At 50.9% G+C, this 15,456-nt stretch overlaps 6 protein-coding genes across 6 annotated transcripts; all 6 read left to right on the forward strand.

Moving 5' to 3' along the window:
• Positions 1 to 345: 345 nt before the first annotated feature.
• F5J12DRAFT_927484 (uncharacterized protein) lies at positions 346 to 1,868 on the forward strand (the record flags this gene model as incomplete). The annotated part of the gene is made up of 4 exons (XM_051749410.1): positions 346 to 582; positions 611 to 945; positions 998 to 1,019; positions 1,072 to 1,868. The coding sequence occupies 4 exons, from the start codon at positions 346 to 348 to the stop codon at positions 1,654 to 1,656; spliced, it is 1,179 nt and encodes a 392-aa protein (XP_051599983.1). The 3' UTR covers positions 1,657 to 1,868.
• A 1,827-nt stretch (positions 1,869 to 3,695) lies between these two features.
• Positions 3,696 to 4,597, forward strand: F5J12DRAFT_101658 (uncharacterized protein). The gene is made up of 6 exons (XM_051737961.1): positions 3,696 to 3,848; positions 3,902 to 3,968; positions 4,026 to 4,049; positions 4,109 to 4,135; positions 4,273 to 4,512; positions 4,564 to 4,597. The coding sequence occupies exons 1-5, from the start codon at positions 3,728 to 3,730 to the stop codon at positions 4,442 to 4,444; spliced, it is 411 nt and encodes a 136-aa protein (XP_051599984.1). The 5' UTR covers positions 3,696 to 3,727; the 3' UTR covers positions 4,445 to 4,512; positions 4,564 to 4,597.
• A 185-nt stretch (positions 4,598 to 4,782) lies between these two features.
• Positions 4,783 to 5,049, forward strand: F5J12DRAFT_708083 (uncharacterized protein; the record flags this gene model as incomplete). The annotated part of the gene is made up of 2 exons (XM_051740598.1): positions 4,783 to 4,895; positions 4,962 to 5,049. Coding segments are annotated over 2 exons (201 nt in total), but the record flags the coding sequence as incomplete, so codon positions are not given.
• Positions 5,050 to 6,071: 1,022 nt separating this feature from the next.
• Positions 6,072 to 9,130, forward strand: F5J12DRAFT_939314 (glycoside hydrolase family 37 protein; the record flags this gene model as incomplete). Its single annotated transcript, XM_051749662.1, has 12 exons — positions 6,072 to 6,203; positions 6,261 to 6,521; positions 6,575 to 7,045; positions 7,115 to 7,240; positions 7,318 to 7,614; positions 7,658 to 8,040; positions 8,095 to 8,202; positions 8,255 to 8,263; positions 8,321 to 8,410; positions 8,461 to 8,506; positions 8,565 to 8,664; positions 8,714 to 9,130. 12 exons carry the CDS (start codon positions 6,072 to 6,074, stop codon positions 8,893 to 8,895), a joined length of 2,205 nt encoding a protein of 734 aa, XP_051599986.1. The 3' UTR covers positions 8,896 to 9,130.
• A 559-nt stretch (positions 9,131 to 9,689) lies between these two features.
• On the forward strand, positions 9,690 to 11,920 carry F5J12DRAFT_768847 (mitochondrial inner membrane protein Mitofilin). The gene is made up of 4 exons (XM_051742222.1): positions 9,690 to 9,790; positions 9,846 to 11,032; positions 11,093 to 11,777; positions 11,836 to 11,920. The coding sequence occupies exons 1-4, from the start codon at positions 9,716 to 9,718 to the stop codon at positions 11,878 to 11,880; spliced, it is 1,992 nt and encodes a 663-aa protein (XP_051599987.1). The 5' UTR covers positions 9,690 to 9,715; the 3' UTR covers positions 11,881 to 11,920.
• Positions 11,921 to 13,376: 1,456 nt separating this feature from the next.
• On the forward strand, positions 13,377 to 14,456 carry F5J12DRAFT_831911 (ankyrin). The gene is made up of 5 exons (XM_051745759.1): positions 13,377 to 13,500; positions 13,553 to 13,685; positions 13,742 to 13,901; positions 13,980 to 14,373; positions 14,429 to 14,456. The coding sequence occupies exons 2-4, from the start codon at positions 13,683 to 13,685 to the stop codon at positions 14,324 to 14,326; spliced, it is 510 nt and encodes a 169-aa protein (XP_051599988.1). The 5' UTR covers positions 13,377 to 13,500; positions 13,553 to 13,682; the 3' UTR covers positions 14,327 to 14,373; positions 14,429 to 14,456.
• Positions 14,457 to 15,456: the final 1,000 nt, after the last annotated feature.

Here is a 15,456-nt window from a genome sequence, read left to right on the forward strand (position 1 = left end):
CCTTCTTCTCTCTCACTCTGTTACTTATGGTTCACCCAGATACGAAGGCTGATGTACTCACTAGAGTGTTATAGGGAGCTGCTATTCTTGTTCCTTCTCGGAGACTTCCCACCTCCCGATGGTTGGGACTTCGAACCTGGAGCAAGGATAAAAACACGAGGAGACTCCAAACCCGCACGTGCTAGTCATTTTTGGAATTCTTGATTGCGCCCAGCTACTTCTTCCCAGCAGTTGCGTTGCTAGCATCCATGATCTGCGATTTCCGAAAAGTGACCATAGGTTCAGTGGCGTTCCGCTAGATATAAAAGAGAAGAGATCGTGCGCACTTTCTAACATCGAACCTCCATGTCTTACAGAACGACAGTTCGGACCTTTGGCCCATCTCCTGCTAGTGACAGTTTCCTCTTGAAAGGCCTGGAAGATCCACCTGAGACTATTTTTACCAAGGCAGCAGGCCATTCTTCTAGCAGGGTAGAACTACGGAATGTCAAGCCGATTGCCTCCTACTCGTGGATCGGAGGGCCGACACCTAGCATCGCCGTTCCAGGTGAGGAAAGCTGGTTAAAAGGCTTGACGATCAAAGTTAGTAACCTAGATCATGCATTACCAGCTTCTCCGCGGATTTGGAGGACGACCACTGTTACGACCGTTCCCTGCCGACTCCGGTGTCCATTACGTCGATCGTAATACATCGTGTATGGGACATCGTTCGGCTCTCATCCCCATATTTGCTGCTGTCGATTCACTGCATGACGACTTCCGGTATCGTGACTTCGATCTTGTGACGGACAGGAATAACCTGCGCAAATTGTTACGTTGCATCGATGGACAACATGAAAAGACCTTCCGCATTGATCTCGATGTGTTAGGGAAGACGTGTCTCTTTACACGCCGCGAAGAAACCCTGGAGGAGACTATCACAGAATTCCGTGGATTTGGCCACGAGTATGAAATAGGCCGCGACTAAACCACGTCGTGGCTCCGAAGACGAAATCAGTCACCATCGCATCATCAGCTACGTGAGTCACCGTAATCATGTCCACTCCACTACTCACACAGTATACTGGTTAGGATTTCGGAGGGCTTAAAGTATTGCTTCGTTACGAGGTCGATGCCTGTGTGGAGTCGGAAAGCGAGGACGATTCTTTCCTCGCCTCCTTCTCCGCACTAAGCATAGGGGCGACAGGAGGAGCGTCAACACTTCCTGACGATTCAGCCTTCTCTAGCCGTTTCGGGATGAAAGTAAAGCTGACTTCACCTCGCTCAGTTGTCCCTCAGTCGAGCGTGATCGAGATCACGACTAGAGCGGCACGCAGGGAACTGGACTGGAAAGAAGCCTACCCTCAGTTATACCTGTCGCAAACACCTTACCTGTACTTGGCAAAGCACACACGTGGCACGTTCGGTCGAGTGGAGAAGTTTCAGATCAATAGTAAGGGGATGGCAGCCCACGCCAGGGAGGCAGAAGCTTCGATGGCTAAATTGGAGGCACTTCTGAGTGCTATTCTAAAGGCCGTACGAAAACATGGCGAGGGAGTGCCTCTAAGCTTGGTGTATCGTGCAGGGGAGCTAAAGTTGTATAAGCGCAAACAAGGGACTAGACAACCTTTCGGGAAGGACATTTTGAGCAAGTTTCCGCGTGTAGCTGCTACCTGATGAATTTGCTGGCAGTAGGAGGAAGGGAGATAGGCGGAGGCATGTGGAAGTAGGTTGATGGAAGCAATTGCAAGTAGTGTTTTCTGTCAGTTTTCCGGACATCTTTTCGGTGCCTTCTGGTTGGAGCCGTTCCATGTAAATCGAGCTATGCTTCACACTGCGACGCCCATCGCGTTGTATTGAATACTATCGAACGAGCCAGTCCTGACGTTTTCAAATGGTGTGCCAGAGTAGGGAGCCTACTGCGGAAGGTAAGGATCCAAACTGATCGATGGTACAAAATCGTCATATATCGAGGCCTTCGCATTGATGTCGCCGGAAGCTGGTAATGCATTTCCTAAGTAGTTGCGGGAGCTACTAGGACCAGATATGATACGCGATCGAACGGCGTAGACCCTACAATCCGTCTACTAGACTCACGAGCCCTGTCCATCGGAACCCCCACTGAAGCTACAGAAAGAGGTTAGATAGTGTTCATTACAAAATGATTCCTATCTTCGACGACGAGTTGAGGTGATAGTAGTGCTTGTCCATCAAGTACCATTGCACAAACTCGACGTCTCCAACAACCAGCTCCTCACCAACTCTCATTGACCTCATACTATACAGAACATGATGAGCAAATGGATGAATTTGGTTGCGAATAAAGACAATATGCTTACCGAGACGCTTGCAAGAGTTGCGAAATTGGTAGTGACTACGTGCCCGTCGCACCACTTGTCAACAGGTGGAACGGTGTGGATTTTGCGGTAGTTGCAGAGGTAGTACGTCCTGAGACAGATATATTAGGGCAATAGCGTGGAACAACAAGGAGGGGTGGCACGCCGACACTTTGATGGATTTGTTTCGTGATGTCATCGCAGAGGATTCCGGTAGTGAGTCTTGTACGAAATCACTTCCCCTTCTCAGCATCATGAAGCTTAGGAGGTAGAGCCCAGGGTAGGTCTGCACATCGTGTCACGCGTTGGTTTATATCACTGCGTGTAAGCACGTGGAAAATTAGCGTCCGATGCAGAGGGAAGAAGGGAAGAAAAACGTATCCAAAACGCAACACTCCCGCCCATGATTCGCACTCTGGACCGATTGAAATCGCAATGTGATTTGGGCGACTGAACGTTGTTGAGCGGTGAATCAGGAAGAGGGGGGAACGTATCAGCAATCACAACCCCAACCCCTCTCTCTGTGAAAAGAGGAGTGATTCAGAGGAAGGGGGAGGGATGGAGGGATTCGACTGTTTGTCTTTGTCCCTGAACTCTGGCCCCTACTCGGATATAAAGGTTGGGAATCCGAATCAGACGTGCCGTGGACTTGCTGCGTGATAAATGCACATGATTTGTAAAACGTATGAGTCTGAATATTGATTGACCTACCCACCATCGCTAGCGACCGATATGACAGTCCATCTCGATTACATCCTGCCCAGGAGTGGAGGAACGTAAGCAAATACACGCATTCCACACCCCAGACGCATTGCTCGCTCCCACCTTGCGTTCGCATCCGACTCGGGGATGTACGAGAAGAATGCAAATGTAGGTGTCAATGGACATCAAAGATGTAACGAGTATGATGAACATGAGCAGACATAGGAAGGAATGCCTTTCGCTGGATGCGGCCAAGTGACATTGCCGGTGGGGGTATCAGTGCTTGCCTTGTGACCGGTGATGGAGGGCGCAAGGTATCATATTGCAGGTGAAGGTGCACGCTGTGGTCAACTTTTGGTGATATGTAACAGTACTGGCCGGACGACGTTGCCAACTCGCCGCACACTCGCCAGAATCTGGATGGAGCTACTTACAGACTCGTCCACTCCTCTTATCGAGCCTGTAGGTGGTACCTGCTGGGAGGTGGGATCCGAGTGAAGCGGTGGTTCTCCCAAAGTAGCTAGTCACTAACTTGCAACGACGGCACAAGGAATTAGTGTTGTTGTCGAACCGAACTCAGTTCGAGGTGGACCAAAGTGTACCTCCCGTAGTGACAGTTCGACAAACTTCGTTCACCTCGTGAGGTTTGTCCGAAGTGACATGCTAAATTAGGAAGCAGGCTGTCTTCCTCGTTGATCCGTGTCCTGTTTATGCCTACTAATGAATCACTAAGCAATGTGTTACAGGGCTCATCCAAGCTATTGCGAGGGGACAGGCACCCAATCAGCTGTGTTCTCTTCTGTGGTTTCTGCTTGGAAAGCATATCCCTGAGTTGGCACTTACATCTCGAACCTCCTTGTTGATAGTTGAATCTCGACAGACAGATGTCGCAGCGCGAGAGTGCTTTCGACACACGCAAACCTCTCTATACCTGATCTTTTACTTCTTGATGTATGTGCGTTGCTCATTTCCTTTCTTCTGGCTACCGCGTATCCATCGGGTTTTCAGGGGTGATGTGCTGAGCGCTACAGTGTTAGTTTCGTGATGAGGTACTTGCTCAAGGATTGATGTGCTTCCTTGGCCCATCACAGTACCGTAGTTGCCACTTTGCAGAATAGGTGAGTGAAGGTTGCTGAACCGTCATTCAGTGTCGTTTCTTATTCTACTTCTACCCTACAGGTACACTACCAAGTACTCATTATGTTGATCTCATACACTAAAATGGTGACCCAATGGGTATTGGTCGGTGCAAAAGACATACGGGACGTCGACCAAAATGGTGTGCCGTCGGGCTCGTTGACCTGTCCGTTCGCATGTTGACGCGCACTTATATTATGTGTGGAGTTTCGAAGTCATTTGGATACTGGTCGGTGGCTCTTCGTATTTGGTTCGCTACAGATGCTCACCGAGCATCCTATAGGTTCTAACGGTATGAGATCTGATCGGCGCCCATACTGCAAGACGAGTTCGGCTTGAAGGAAGTGTGGGAAATCCGGTATGCACGTCGTGGTTACGTAGCTGCCCATCTCTTAACGCCATCTTGTAGGCTATACCAGATTTCTATGGTCTCATGATCTGCCCGCAGTATGCAAATAGCCAAACCATGATTAGCGACGTCTCCCCATTCCCACAGACGTGCGTCTTGACCTTCGTTATGAGTAGCAATATTAATGCTAACACCAGCAACAGGATCTTGTTCTTTGCACTGTTCTCCGTTGTAACTTGTCACTCTTAATATGTATCTATATGTACATAGCTTCTACAGGTTGGCAAGCCGTCGGCATTCATCGGGTCGCTCGTTTCGTCTGCTACCATCACAGCTTTTGGGAGCAACAACAATACGCCACTTTTCTATCCCTTTTTACCTTCTGCGTTGGTGTCTCTTGAAACTTTACATAGCGAAATGCTGATCGGTGGTGGATGAATTCAAATAGGAACTGTAAGCACGCTATTTCTGTATTTCGTGGATGTCGAGAAAAGTCGCACAGTGTGCAACCAGTTCGTAGTTGCCGAGGCGAACTGTGAGGCGTTCAAGTACGAATCATAGAACCGGAGACGTTCGTTCACGTAACCTGACGAACTTCCATACACGCTAACGAAAATACAACATTGTACAGCAGGAGTGCAGCTGCCCCGCCTCTTGAATCGGTGTGTCCGGCGATCAGGAACGACCCCCACGGTGTGGATAGTATTACGCCATCGGACAATGGTAGCACTCACGAGCTGTGAGCCCCGTGTATGACGTCTTCGACACCGAACGGATCTGTAGGAAGGCTGTCACCTGGTAAGCGCTGGGCGTCCGACCGGGTTTATCAGTTTATCGGAACCGGCGCGAAAGCCACTGCTTATCGTTTTACTGGAACCGAGTAGTGTCGTCATATGTACCTACAAGGGGCTCCTTGCGAAGATGCGTTGGCACTGGTGGCATCTAAGATGGTGCCTGCGTTAGAGGACATCGAGATTCGCCCTTCAGAGGTTTCGAGTCCCGTTACTTGGGCATCATTGTGTTTCTCCTGGGGCAGTAACAGTGCATCCAAGAGAAAGAAAGGATAAGGTAGTACATATGTACCATTGAAACACCGTATCACGGGGCTGGACAAAGTGGGAAGGTGGTCAGGGCCGATCTGAAAAATCTGACTCAACCTATCATCGACACGAAGACGCTGAAGTCGGACAAGAATTCCACGATACCTGTGGTTGCCTCTTCCCAACGTACACAAGAAACGGACAATCGCCAGCCCAGGATCAAAGGTCCGATCAATTTGTTCCAAGCCTATCCAGATCGCCGGGGAAGCCCAACGGAACCTTTCCTCCAAAAAGACAGGTGTGTGCTATGGTTGCAGAGGATTGCCATCACGTCTGAGTGTGCATTGAAAGTCGGTGTGCGCTCGTTGAAAGCCCCTGCATCCTGTGCTCCAGAACAGCCCTCTGGTCCTAGATCCGTAGTAATTGCCACGGTTGTTTTGACATAACACGGCTAGTTCAGTCGGGACAGGGACATAAATTAGCTGGCCAACCCCACCTTTCTACTTTCTGACTATTGTTCCTCGCTTCATGGCACCTTCTCTCACTCATCCACCTGGTGTCACATTCGTCGATGATGGCGAACGTGGATCCGTTCACTTAGAAGCTGCCGTCTACTATGGGGGCGGTGAAACGTTCACTCGTTCAAGAACATACAGTCATGTACGCAGACCCCACTCTTTTGGGACTGTCTAACCCTTGTATTGCACCCCACCGCAGTCACATATCCATGGCTACAACCCCAAACGTGCCCCCGCCTTCCAGGAAGACATAATCATAAGGACACGGAGAATGTCCCATGACGAGAAGAGCGTCACAGGCCCGCGCCGTTTCCTCATTGACGTCGAGGAGACCATCCGGGTCGTCCTCGAACAGGAAGACACGGATGGTGACTTCCAGATCAGCATAACGGATGCAGGTCCGAAGTTGATACCTCTTGGCACCGCAACTAGCAATGGTTTCAAGACGTTTGACATCCGCGTATGTCGTTCATATGTCGTCATGGTGCTCAGTACTCACCCTTTCCTTTCTAGGGTACCTATATGCTGTCAAACTTATTGCAGGAACTTGCTTTGGCGCGCGACCATGGCCGAAAGCGCATCGTGCTTGACGAAGCACGTCTAACGGAGAATCCGGTCGACCGTTTGTCACGCATGATCCGACACTCTTTCTGGCATTCTCTTACTCGCCGCATTGACGGCGATGGTCTGGAGATTATCACCGCAGACCCCAAGAACCGAACAGGTCGTGTACAGCCACGAATCTACATACCCTACGGGGAGCCCGCAATGGTAGAATACTACAGGAAGGTCGCCCGTGAAAAACCCCACATGAATCTCGACGTTCAGGTCCTTCCTCAAAAGAACGACGACCCATACTTTGTCAAGAGCTTGAACTCCAAGCCCGGCCTGTTGGCTTTGGCTATGGAGGAGATAGACGATGGCAAGGGCGGACGTACCTTAAAGGGCATCCCCTTCATCGTACCTGGCGCTCGTTTTAATGAGGTACGTAACCCAATTATGGACTGTCAGCGCTTCATTTGACTCGACGTCTGTCCTTGTCATACTAATTAGCTCTACAACTGGGATTCCTACTTCATCTCCCTCGGCCTCCTTGTAGACGGCCAGGTACAAATGGCAAAGAATATGGTCGAGCACTTTCATATTCGAGATCAAGCACTATGGCAAGATTCTGAACGGGTCCCGGAGCTACTACCTCTGTCGCACTCAACCGCCATTCTTGACGGACATGGCCCTCCAAATCTATAATCAGCTAGATCGCTCTGACTATCGAGGCTAACCGCCAATGGTTGAAACGCGCCATCCAGGCCGCTATCAAAGAGTACCATACCATTTGGGTGGCGGAACCCCGCATGGACCCCAAGACCGGCCTATCCCGTTTCCGGCCCGATGGTGTGGGAATACCCCCTGAGACCGAGGCTACCCATTTTACCCATATCCTGGAACCGTACGCCGCCAAGCATGGCATCTCTGTCCTAGAATTCAGTGAGAAGTATAACAACGGTGCGTTGAAGGAACCGGAGCTCGACGAGTACTTCCTCCACGACCGTGCCGTCCGCGAGTCCGGACATGACACGACATTACCGTTTTGAAAAGCGTTGTGCGAATCTCGGAACGATTGATCTGCAAGCACTTTTGTACAAGTACGAAGTTGACATCGCCACTGCTATCAGCGAGGTGTTCGACGATGAGTTGATGTTGGAAGAGGATTTCCCATTGATGCCATTCCCTCCAACGCCGGAGTCGTACGCCAATCCACACCGCGAGCGATCGACCTCTCGGCCACAAACCAGCGATGAGTGGTTCGAGCGAGCTGAGTGGAGAAGGGAAGTAATCGATAAGTACCTGTGGAACGAAAGCAAGAATCTTTACTTCGATTATGATACCGTCCAGGAGAAGCAGAGCTTGTATGAGAGCGTCACTGCATTCTGGGCTCTGTGGGCAGGCTGTGCGAGTGAAGAGCAGTGCTGGAAACTCGTGTACGTGCAGGAAATTGTCGATCGTTGCTTTGGGCACCTGATGGCGTGTTTCAGTTCCCAGTCGCTGAAGAAATTTGAAGTCTTGGGTGGTCTTGTGTCTGGTACTGAGGAGTCTCGTGGTAAGATATCCTTGGACCGCCCGAATCGTCAATGGGACTTCCCGTAAGTGTCACGCATTTGTTGCTAGTGCCGTTGCTGATGCTATACACGTCAGTTATGCATGGTTAGTCGAACGAAGTGATTAGTCGCTATGTCTGGCCTAACGAAATCCCTTGCATAGGCCGCCTCATCAAATAATGGCATGGGTCGGACTCGAGAGGTATGGATATCTGGAAGAGGCGCAGAGATTAGCCTACAGATGGCTTTACATGTGTGTCCCCTACAACCTTCTCGTGGGTTTGTCGGCTGACGGTTACTCAGGATGACCACCGCTTTCGTTGATTTCAACGGAGTTGTCCCTGAAAAGGTGTGACCGACATTTCCTTCCGGATTGACATTTCATTGACATCCCGTTTTCAATGCAGTTTGATGCGGTCAAGCTGTCGCACTTGGTTGAGGCTGAATACGGCAACCAAGGAATTGACTTTAAAATGGTCCCTCGTGAAGGCTTCGGATGGATGAATGGTAGGTACAGAACGTGTGTCTGTCGACCCCACTGACTCTGTTTCTACAGCCGCTTACCAAGTCGGTCTGTCCTTCCTGACAACGCAGATGCGCCGTGCGGTCGCAGCTTGCACGAGTCCTGAAATAGTCTTTGGCAGAGGTGCCACAGCCGAAGTCGCTGTTGCACAAGCGACAGCCGCCGCTGCCGATCCTCTGGACCTTGCCATGGAGGCTCTGAGCCTCGCGGCATAAACTGCTAAATGAGCCTCGTTAGGCATTTTCGTCGTCTTGTTCATCACTGATACCATGGACCGAATGTGACCATAGGAGACTGTCGCTGTTTCCTCTTAATGCGTAGAGTGTATATACACATTTTTTTTCTTTCAAGTCTCGTCCTCTTGTCGCTGATGCCGCATCCTCACAATTTTCCATGTAATGCGTACCGTATCTCATAGATACAAATAATTTGCCTCGTTCTGCTTCTTGCTTGGATTGCAGTTCGCTGCGACGCGTTGTGTGTAATCAATCCACCTCTGGTAAGCTGCGTAACTACGAATCGGAGCTCACCACACTAGCATTGGGAACGCGGGAGGTCTATCGCGTAGGTCCAGAATTAAACAGTAGGGGACTTCACTTACGATCATACACGTCGTCCGAAGTTCAACTTTGACTTCGTCGGGTGTTATCCAAGTGCAGCCAACATTCTTGCCTGATATCCTGGGATTCGTCGCATGTCGTGTTTAAATGTGTCCAGCAGAGGAAATACTTGGGGCTCTTGAATGAACCTAGGTTATCACCATAGCCTCCAATGTTGTACGCAAAATGTTTCTTTGTAAACCAGCCATGCGCTCTATGCGTTGTCAGGTCCTGGCCTTGAACTTCAACTTGGGCTAGCACGCCTAGGTGTGAACGCTTTTCTTCGCACAATGCGTATTTCGCGTTTTCCGCATGTCAGAGTGACTTAGTTGAAGTTCAAGCGCACGGGACGGAAATTTCCGGGTATAACCACGAGTTGCGCGGTAGTACTTTTATTGCTTACTCGTTGTAGTTGTCGTTCGCGTCAACGATAGCCATGTACCGCGCCATCGCTGTCCCCAGACAAACTCCTAGGTCTACTGGCAGAAGTTTGGTCAGGGCGACTCGAAGGGTACGGAGTCCACTACCATAAACTTGTGATAAACGGACATTGACAGGATTAGTAGCGACTGACTACCACTCCACCCGCCGAACCTATTCCCGAGCCAAAGAAGACCAAAAGCGTAGTACGAAAGTTTTTATTCTACTCCGTCGCCGGGACTTCTGCCTTCTACATCGGGAGCACCTTCGCGTCGTACGAAAGTCCTCAGTACCGCGAGTTTTTCAGCCAGAATGTTCCCCTGGGTGAGGCCCTCGTAGAATACGGCGCAAAGCACGGCTGGGACGAGATTACCATCCAGAATATTGTCATCTCTACGGTTGACGCAGTGAAATACGTGTCTGACTTCGTACAGAAGCAACTGGGGTATCGTCCTTCTGAGGATGCGGCAACCAAGGATACACCGAAGGAAGCAGCTCAACCCGTCCGCGAACGTGCAAAGGATGCACACCAGGAGTCCAAAGGACGTGTCAAATCCTTAGCGACTGCTCTTAAAACCTCTGTGGAGAGGTCCGATGACCATGGCACTCCCGAGGCACGAAAACCCACCGCTACTGCGAGGTACATGGCTGTCAAGTTTGCTGAGGAGCTCGAAGACCTCATCAGGAAAGCTGAGGAAGCTCTGGAAAAGAAGTATCCCGAACTGGAGCCTGAAGTGACTGCTGCGGTCGACCAACCTAAGGCAACGGAAGTCGAGTTAGTCATCGTTCCAGAGTCGAAAGACAAGAACGTATACGAGGTTCCTCTTCCTATTGGCTTCGAACCACCTCCAGGATATGTTCGCCCGAGGCCTCAGAAGCCAAAAGATACCGCCAGCCCGCCAACCGAACCTGTGCCTACACCCCTCCCTCTTGTTGCCCCAGCCGTGTCGGACGTAGCTGTTTCCGAGCCCGTGGTGTCCCACTTGGCGCATACAATTGACAACCTCGCTTCATACCTGAACTCTGCGCCAGCAGCAGCGGAGAAGGCCAAGGATGTCCTTGAAACAGCCAAGGTTGATCTCCGAGACCTCGCGTCACGCATAGAGCGAATCAAGGAAGAAGAACAACATCAGTTGGAGCAGAAGTTAGATGAACAGGCCCGCGAATACAACACCAAGCTATTGGAGCTGGAGATCGAGGCCCAGGATAAGCTGGACTTGCAACAAGAGGACTTCAGGAAGTTCGTGGAGGAAGAGCGCGTAAAGTATGCGCAGGCATACCGCGAAAAACTGGCGAACGAACTTAAGACTCAGACGGAGCTCATTAACGAACGGTGAGCCCTTTTTTTCTGGCTTGGCATTCGAAAATATTCCGTCTTGACACGCACTTGAAGGCTGAAGGAGGAGGTCATTGCTCAGGGAATAGAGATGCAACGACGGTGGATTCGAGAGGTCAAGGTGAAGGTCGAGGAAGAGCGCGGAGGACGACTTGCCCGGCTGGAGGAGCTCGCGACTAATCTCAAACGCTTGGAGAGATTAGCTCTCGATAATTCGTCTTACCTCGACGAGAACATCCGCGTACATGCCTTGTGGACTGCAGTGCGTGCCATGCAAACAGCTGTGGATGCGTCGGTGCGCAAACCATTCCGTGAAGAGCTTCGGGTCCTACGTCATGTCGCTGTTGCCAAGGACGACCCTGTCTTATCCACCGCGCTAGATTCCATCGAAAAAACTGATATTCCAGACGTCGGCGTTGAACCCCTCGTCGACCTCACTTCTTGGTTCACAACGTCTGTCGCACCCCGCGTGTCAAGCGTTGCACTGGTGCCCGACCGCAACGCTGGCGTCCTCTCGCATCTTGCTTCTCATCTTCTTACCTCTTTCACTTTCCGGAAACACGGGCTTACTCCCGGGAACGATGTTTTGAGCGTGTTGGCCAGAGCGGAGTATTATCTGAACGAAAAGGATCTGGATAGTGCAACACGCGAGTTGAACCAGTTGACTGGGACGGCCAAGGAGCTTCTCCATGATTGGCTTGAGGCTGCACGGAGAAGATTGGAAGTACAACAAGCGCTGGAGGTGTGTTGCCTTGGATTTATATATCTATGCTAGTGTCATTGACCTCTACGACGATCAGGTAATACAAGTGGAAGCGACTCTTGCCTCGCTGTTAGTTGTATAGACCACGGATGCCAGTAATATACATAGATTAGAAACCCATCAACTGCTACCCTCGTTGAACAAACGGCACCAGGGCCTTGGCGCTAAGATGGAGTGCAGAGCCACGAACGACCTGTAGGTATGTGACGATGGTGCGTGTGTTTTCTTCGTTCACCGATTCCGGGAGCCCCTTTACTGCCTTGACCAGTCCAGAAAACAGTCGTATCTGTTCGATCCACCCCTACTTGCAATTCTTCAAGCGTCACGCTGACCGTGGCAACTGGCACGCCTTGATGTAGCAGCCTGCAAATTCTTTATCTGCGTCACAATCATTCCATCATCAAAGTATAGCCAGAAATTGGTGGCTCTGATATACACACCCGCTTGTCTATGCTGTCCTCCAAGCTATTCGAATGTTAATGTCAAGGTGTTTTCCTCGTATGTCGTCTGGTTCTGCACGGAGAGTGGCACGCTCATCACCGGCAGCGTCTGGTCTACGACAACTTGTCGCGAACAGCAGTCTGCGCATGACCGCGTATCAACCTACCGCAACAATGGAATGAAGATGACGACGTACAAGTTTGACCTGTACTCATACTGCATCGATTTCTGATTTAATCCCTGCTTCGGCCTGGAACGCAGCCTCTTGTCGGGTTTCGTGAAGAAAAGTGTAGAGGTACGCTCCAACGAACGTGCCGCCATCCTCAGGGGCAAGTAAGGAAGAGACACCGGAGATCTTGTTCCCTCTCAGGTGTTGTGTGATCGTAGGTAGTCGACCCGGACTGCTGTCTTTGAGTGGCCATGGATGGTGACGAAGGGAACATTGCAAGTTCGCCTGTTATCACGCAGAAGTTTATGCATGTGAGTCATTTTTTTGGTACAATGAGGTTGAACGGCCCGCCCGGAAAGATCCTTCAAAGCGTACCAAGAGGGCCAAATTCGGTGGAGGTGCGTCATATTCCTCCAGCTACCTGCCACCGGATGTCCACGTGGGCGTTTACTGCTAACTAGTGAGCCTGCGATCTTGGACGCAGTCAACAGGGCCTTCGTAGCGATCACGTGAACATTATGTAATCTAAGACGCGTTCACACTTAGATTACCTCCCCCTGTCTCACGTCTCTCTTTCCTTCGACCTTCGTCGTCTCTCGTCCAAGCATTCATCGTTCTCGCGCATATACTCTTCAGTTCTTTGCTCTCCTACCCACCTCCCTTTCACATCTTAGCGTGTTTGGTCGGTCCTGTGGCCTCTTCTCCTCTCTTCCACTCGTCCGCTCTTGCACGCTCAGAAGGCCGCACCGCTTGTTTCCGCGCACTCTCCCCTTTCGATCCCTCTTTGTACGAGCCACGTGACCCCTTCTCACTCTCAATCTCTCGGCTTCGTAGTCACGTGACCCCCGCTCGGTGCGCGCGTGCTCTCGGCATCTCGGCACTCTCGCTCGATTCTGGAGCCTAGCGTCCGGCGGCCTTCCCCCCCACACACTAGATCACTCTCTCCTTTGTGATCTACGTTTCTCTAGTCATTCTGTTCTCTTCGCTTTCTTGTTCTATTGACTTGTATCTTCATCTCTACTCTCCGTTCGTTCACCTAGCTACGAAGGTCAAATCTCACGACAGCGAACCCTGAAGAGCATCCTTCACGTTGTACGTATCATTGCTGCAAGTAGCATATTTCAAAGGACTTGTATCGATTTAGTTGGCCGAGTTTACATCCACGAGAAACGACTTCCCATCTTGGCGAAAGATAAATATAGTACACTTTCCCTGGCTCCTAACTGTTTTCTGCCCGACATCGTAGAGTTGAAAGAGCTAAGCCCGCCAATACAATGGTACGATCTACCACTCGGAAAGTCAAGCGCATAGCGCAAATGACGAATGCAAACAGACAACTGAATCTGGCACACGAACAGTTGACGTGAACTCACTGCCACCGGCCACGCAAGAATTCGCTCACCGCATGTTCGATGCTGCACGCGAGGGCAACGCCGAGGTCCTGTTAGCAGCCGTTGATGCGGGTTTACCTGTTAATCTAACCAACGACAAAGGTAAGTGCGCCACCTGTGAAGCGCTTTCTCAGCTTCTCTTCCTCCTCCTTCTTATTGCCAAATAATGGTCAATCCCAGGTAACACGCTCCTCATGCTCGCCTCCTATTCCAACCATCCCGCCCTCGTATCCGGTTTGCTCGCCAGAGGTGCGGATCCCAACCGACTCAACGACCGCGGACAATCTCCCCTCGCAGGAGCGGTGTTCAAGGGCTATGAAGAAGTTGTACGTGTGCTTGACCAGGGTGGTGCAGACCCGTGGTTAGGGCGACCGAGTGCAGCGGAAACCGCGGTGATGTTCAATAGGAAAGAGATGCTGGAAATGTTGGGCATTCAGGAAGGAGACGCGGCAAGGTTGGCTGAGAATGTACTGGTTGGACCTGGCGTTGCCGCACAGTGTCCAATTGGGGGGCCAAGGAGCTTGTAAGACATTCCTGATTTAAACTTGATTTTATAGATGGAAGACGCCATCAAGTCTTCTTGGATCAGGTACGTAAGGATAAAATCAAGTGCACGTACAAACAAGAAGCCCACCCATTTCTTTTTTTCAATCTCATCCCGCCACTGATCAGTGAATTTTCGAAAGAAAAAAAAACCTAATACGACATAGTTGCTAGGCCCTCCCAAGGTTTTGGTCTGCGACTACCCAGATCATCGAGTATGAACCTTTTGGAAATTAGGCGGTGACCTCGGTGTGACTGAGAACAGTCGAGGGCTGTGAAATCAACATACACGGTCTTCCACAGCCCTATCTCGCGCACTGTTTTTGGAATCGAAGTTGGCGTGTTATCTGCGCACTACTACCTGGGTAGGGTCTCGTAGCCTGTAGGGCCGGCGGCATCGATGACACGCAACCTCGTATTCGATAGGTTTGTCGAAGACTGAAGTCGGGTGCAGTCATTACCGCTTCGAATAGTAACACCAAAGTAATACGGTACGTCATGGCCGATATCGAAGTTAGTGATGAAGCCTGAAGGCCTGAAGCTGAAGAGTGATGAGGGGTTTGGACGACGTTTACGGCCTTGGCGCGATTCGACCGAGGGAAGTCCAGCGGTCGTGAGATCCTGTCGACCCGCGAACGCGGCGAATCGTGCGTGTTCTTCAAGTTGGCCGTTAAGGGATACGTTCACTTCCAACAAAACATCGTTCGAAGGTGTATCTGAGCATTTGGTTGCAGGTCAGTGACGGCCGCCGCAGTGTACGTCTCAAAACCAAGCTTCCAGCTACGTGTCAGGCCATGGTGCCAGTCTAAGAGCGTTCTTACTTTTTCACCAGTACTAATGACGGACATATACATAAGAGTTCGCTTCGCTTCGATTCCTGAGAGCGTCGAGCCTGAACTCCTCTCCCCGTGCTCGTTCAATGTTTGAATAGGACCAAACTAAGTATCGGACATAAGCTAGATGGCCCGGTACCACCGCTCGAACGCTCACTAGCGGCCGAGCGAAGACGCGGTCCGAACTACTCATGGAGTGCCAAGTCGGCGTCGATGTTCCGGCCGCCGTGAGGAATGGAAGTTACGCGGGTAGTACCTAGTAGCTACACGCTACTAAGTAG

The sequence above is a fragment of the Pisolithus orientalis genome, assembly GCF_024613125.1.
Source record: "Pisolithus orientalis strain OTSU chromosome Unknown F5J12scaffold_14, whole genome shotgun sequence".
Taxonomy (NCBI): domain Eukaryota; kingdom Fungi; phylum Basidiomycota; class Agaricomycetes; order Boletales; family Pisolithaceae; genus Pisolithus; species Pisolithus orientalis.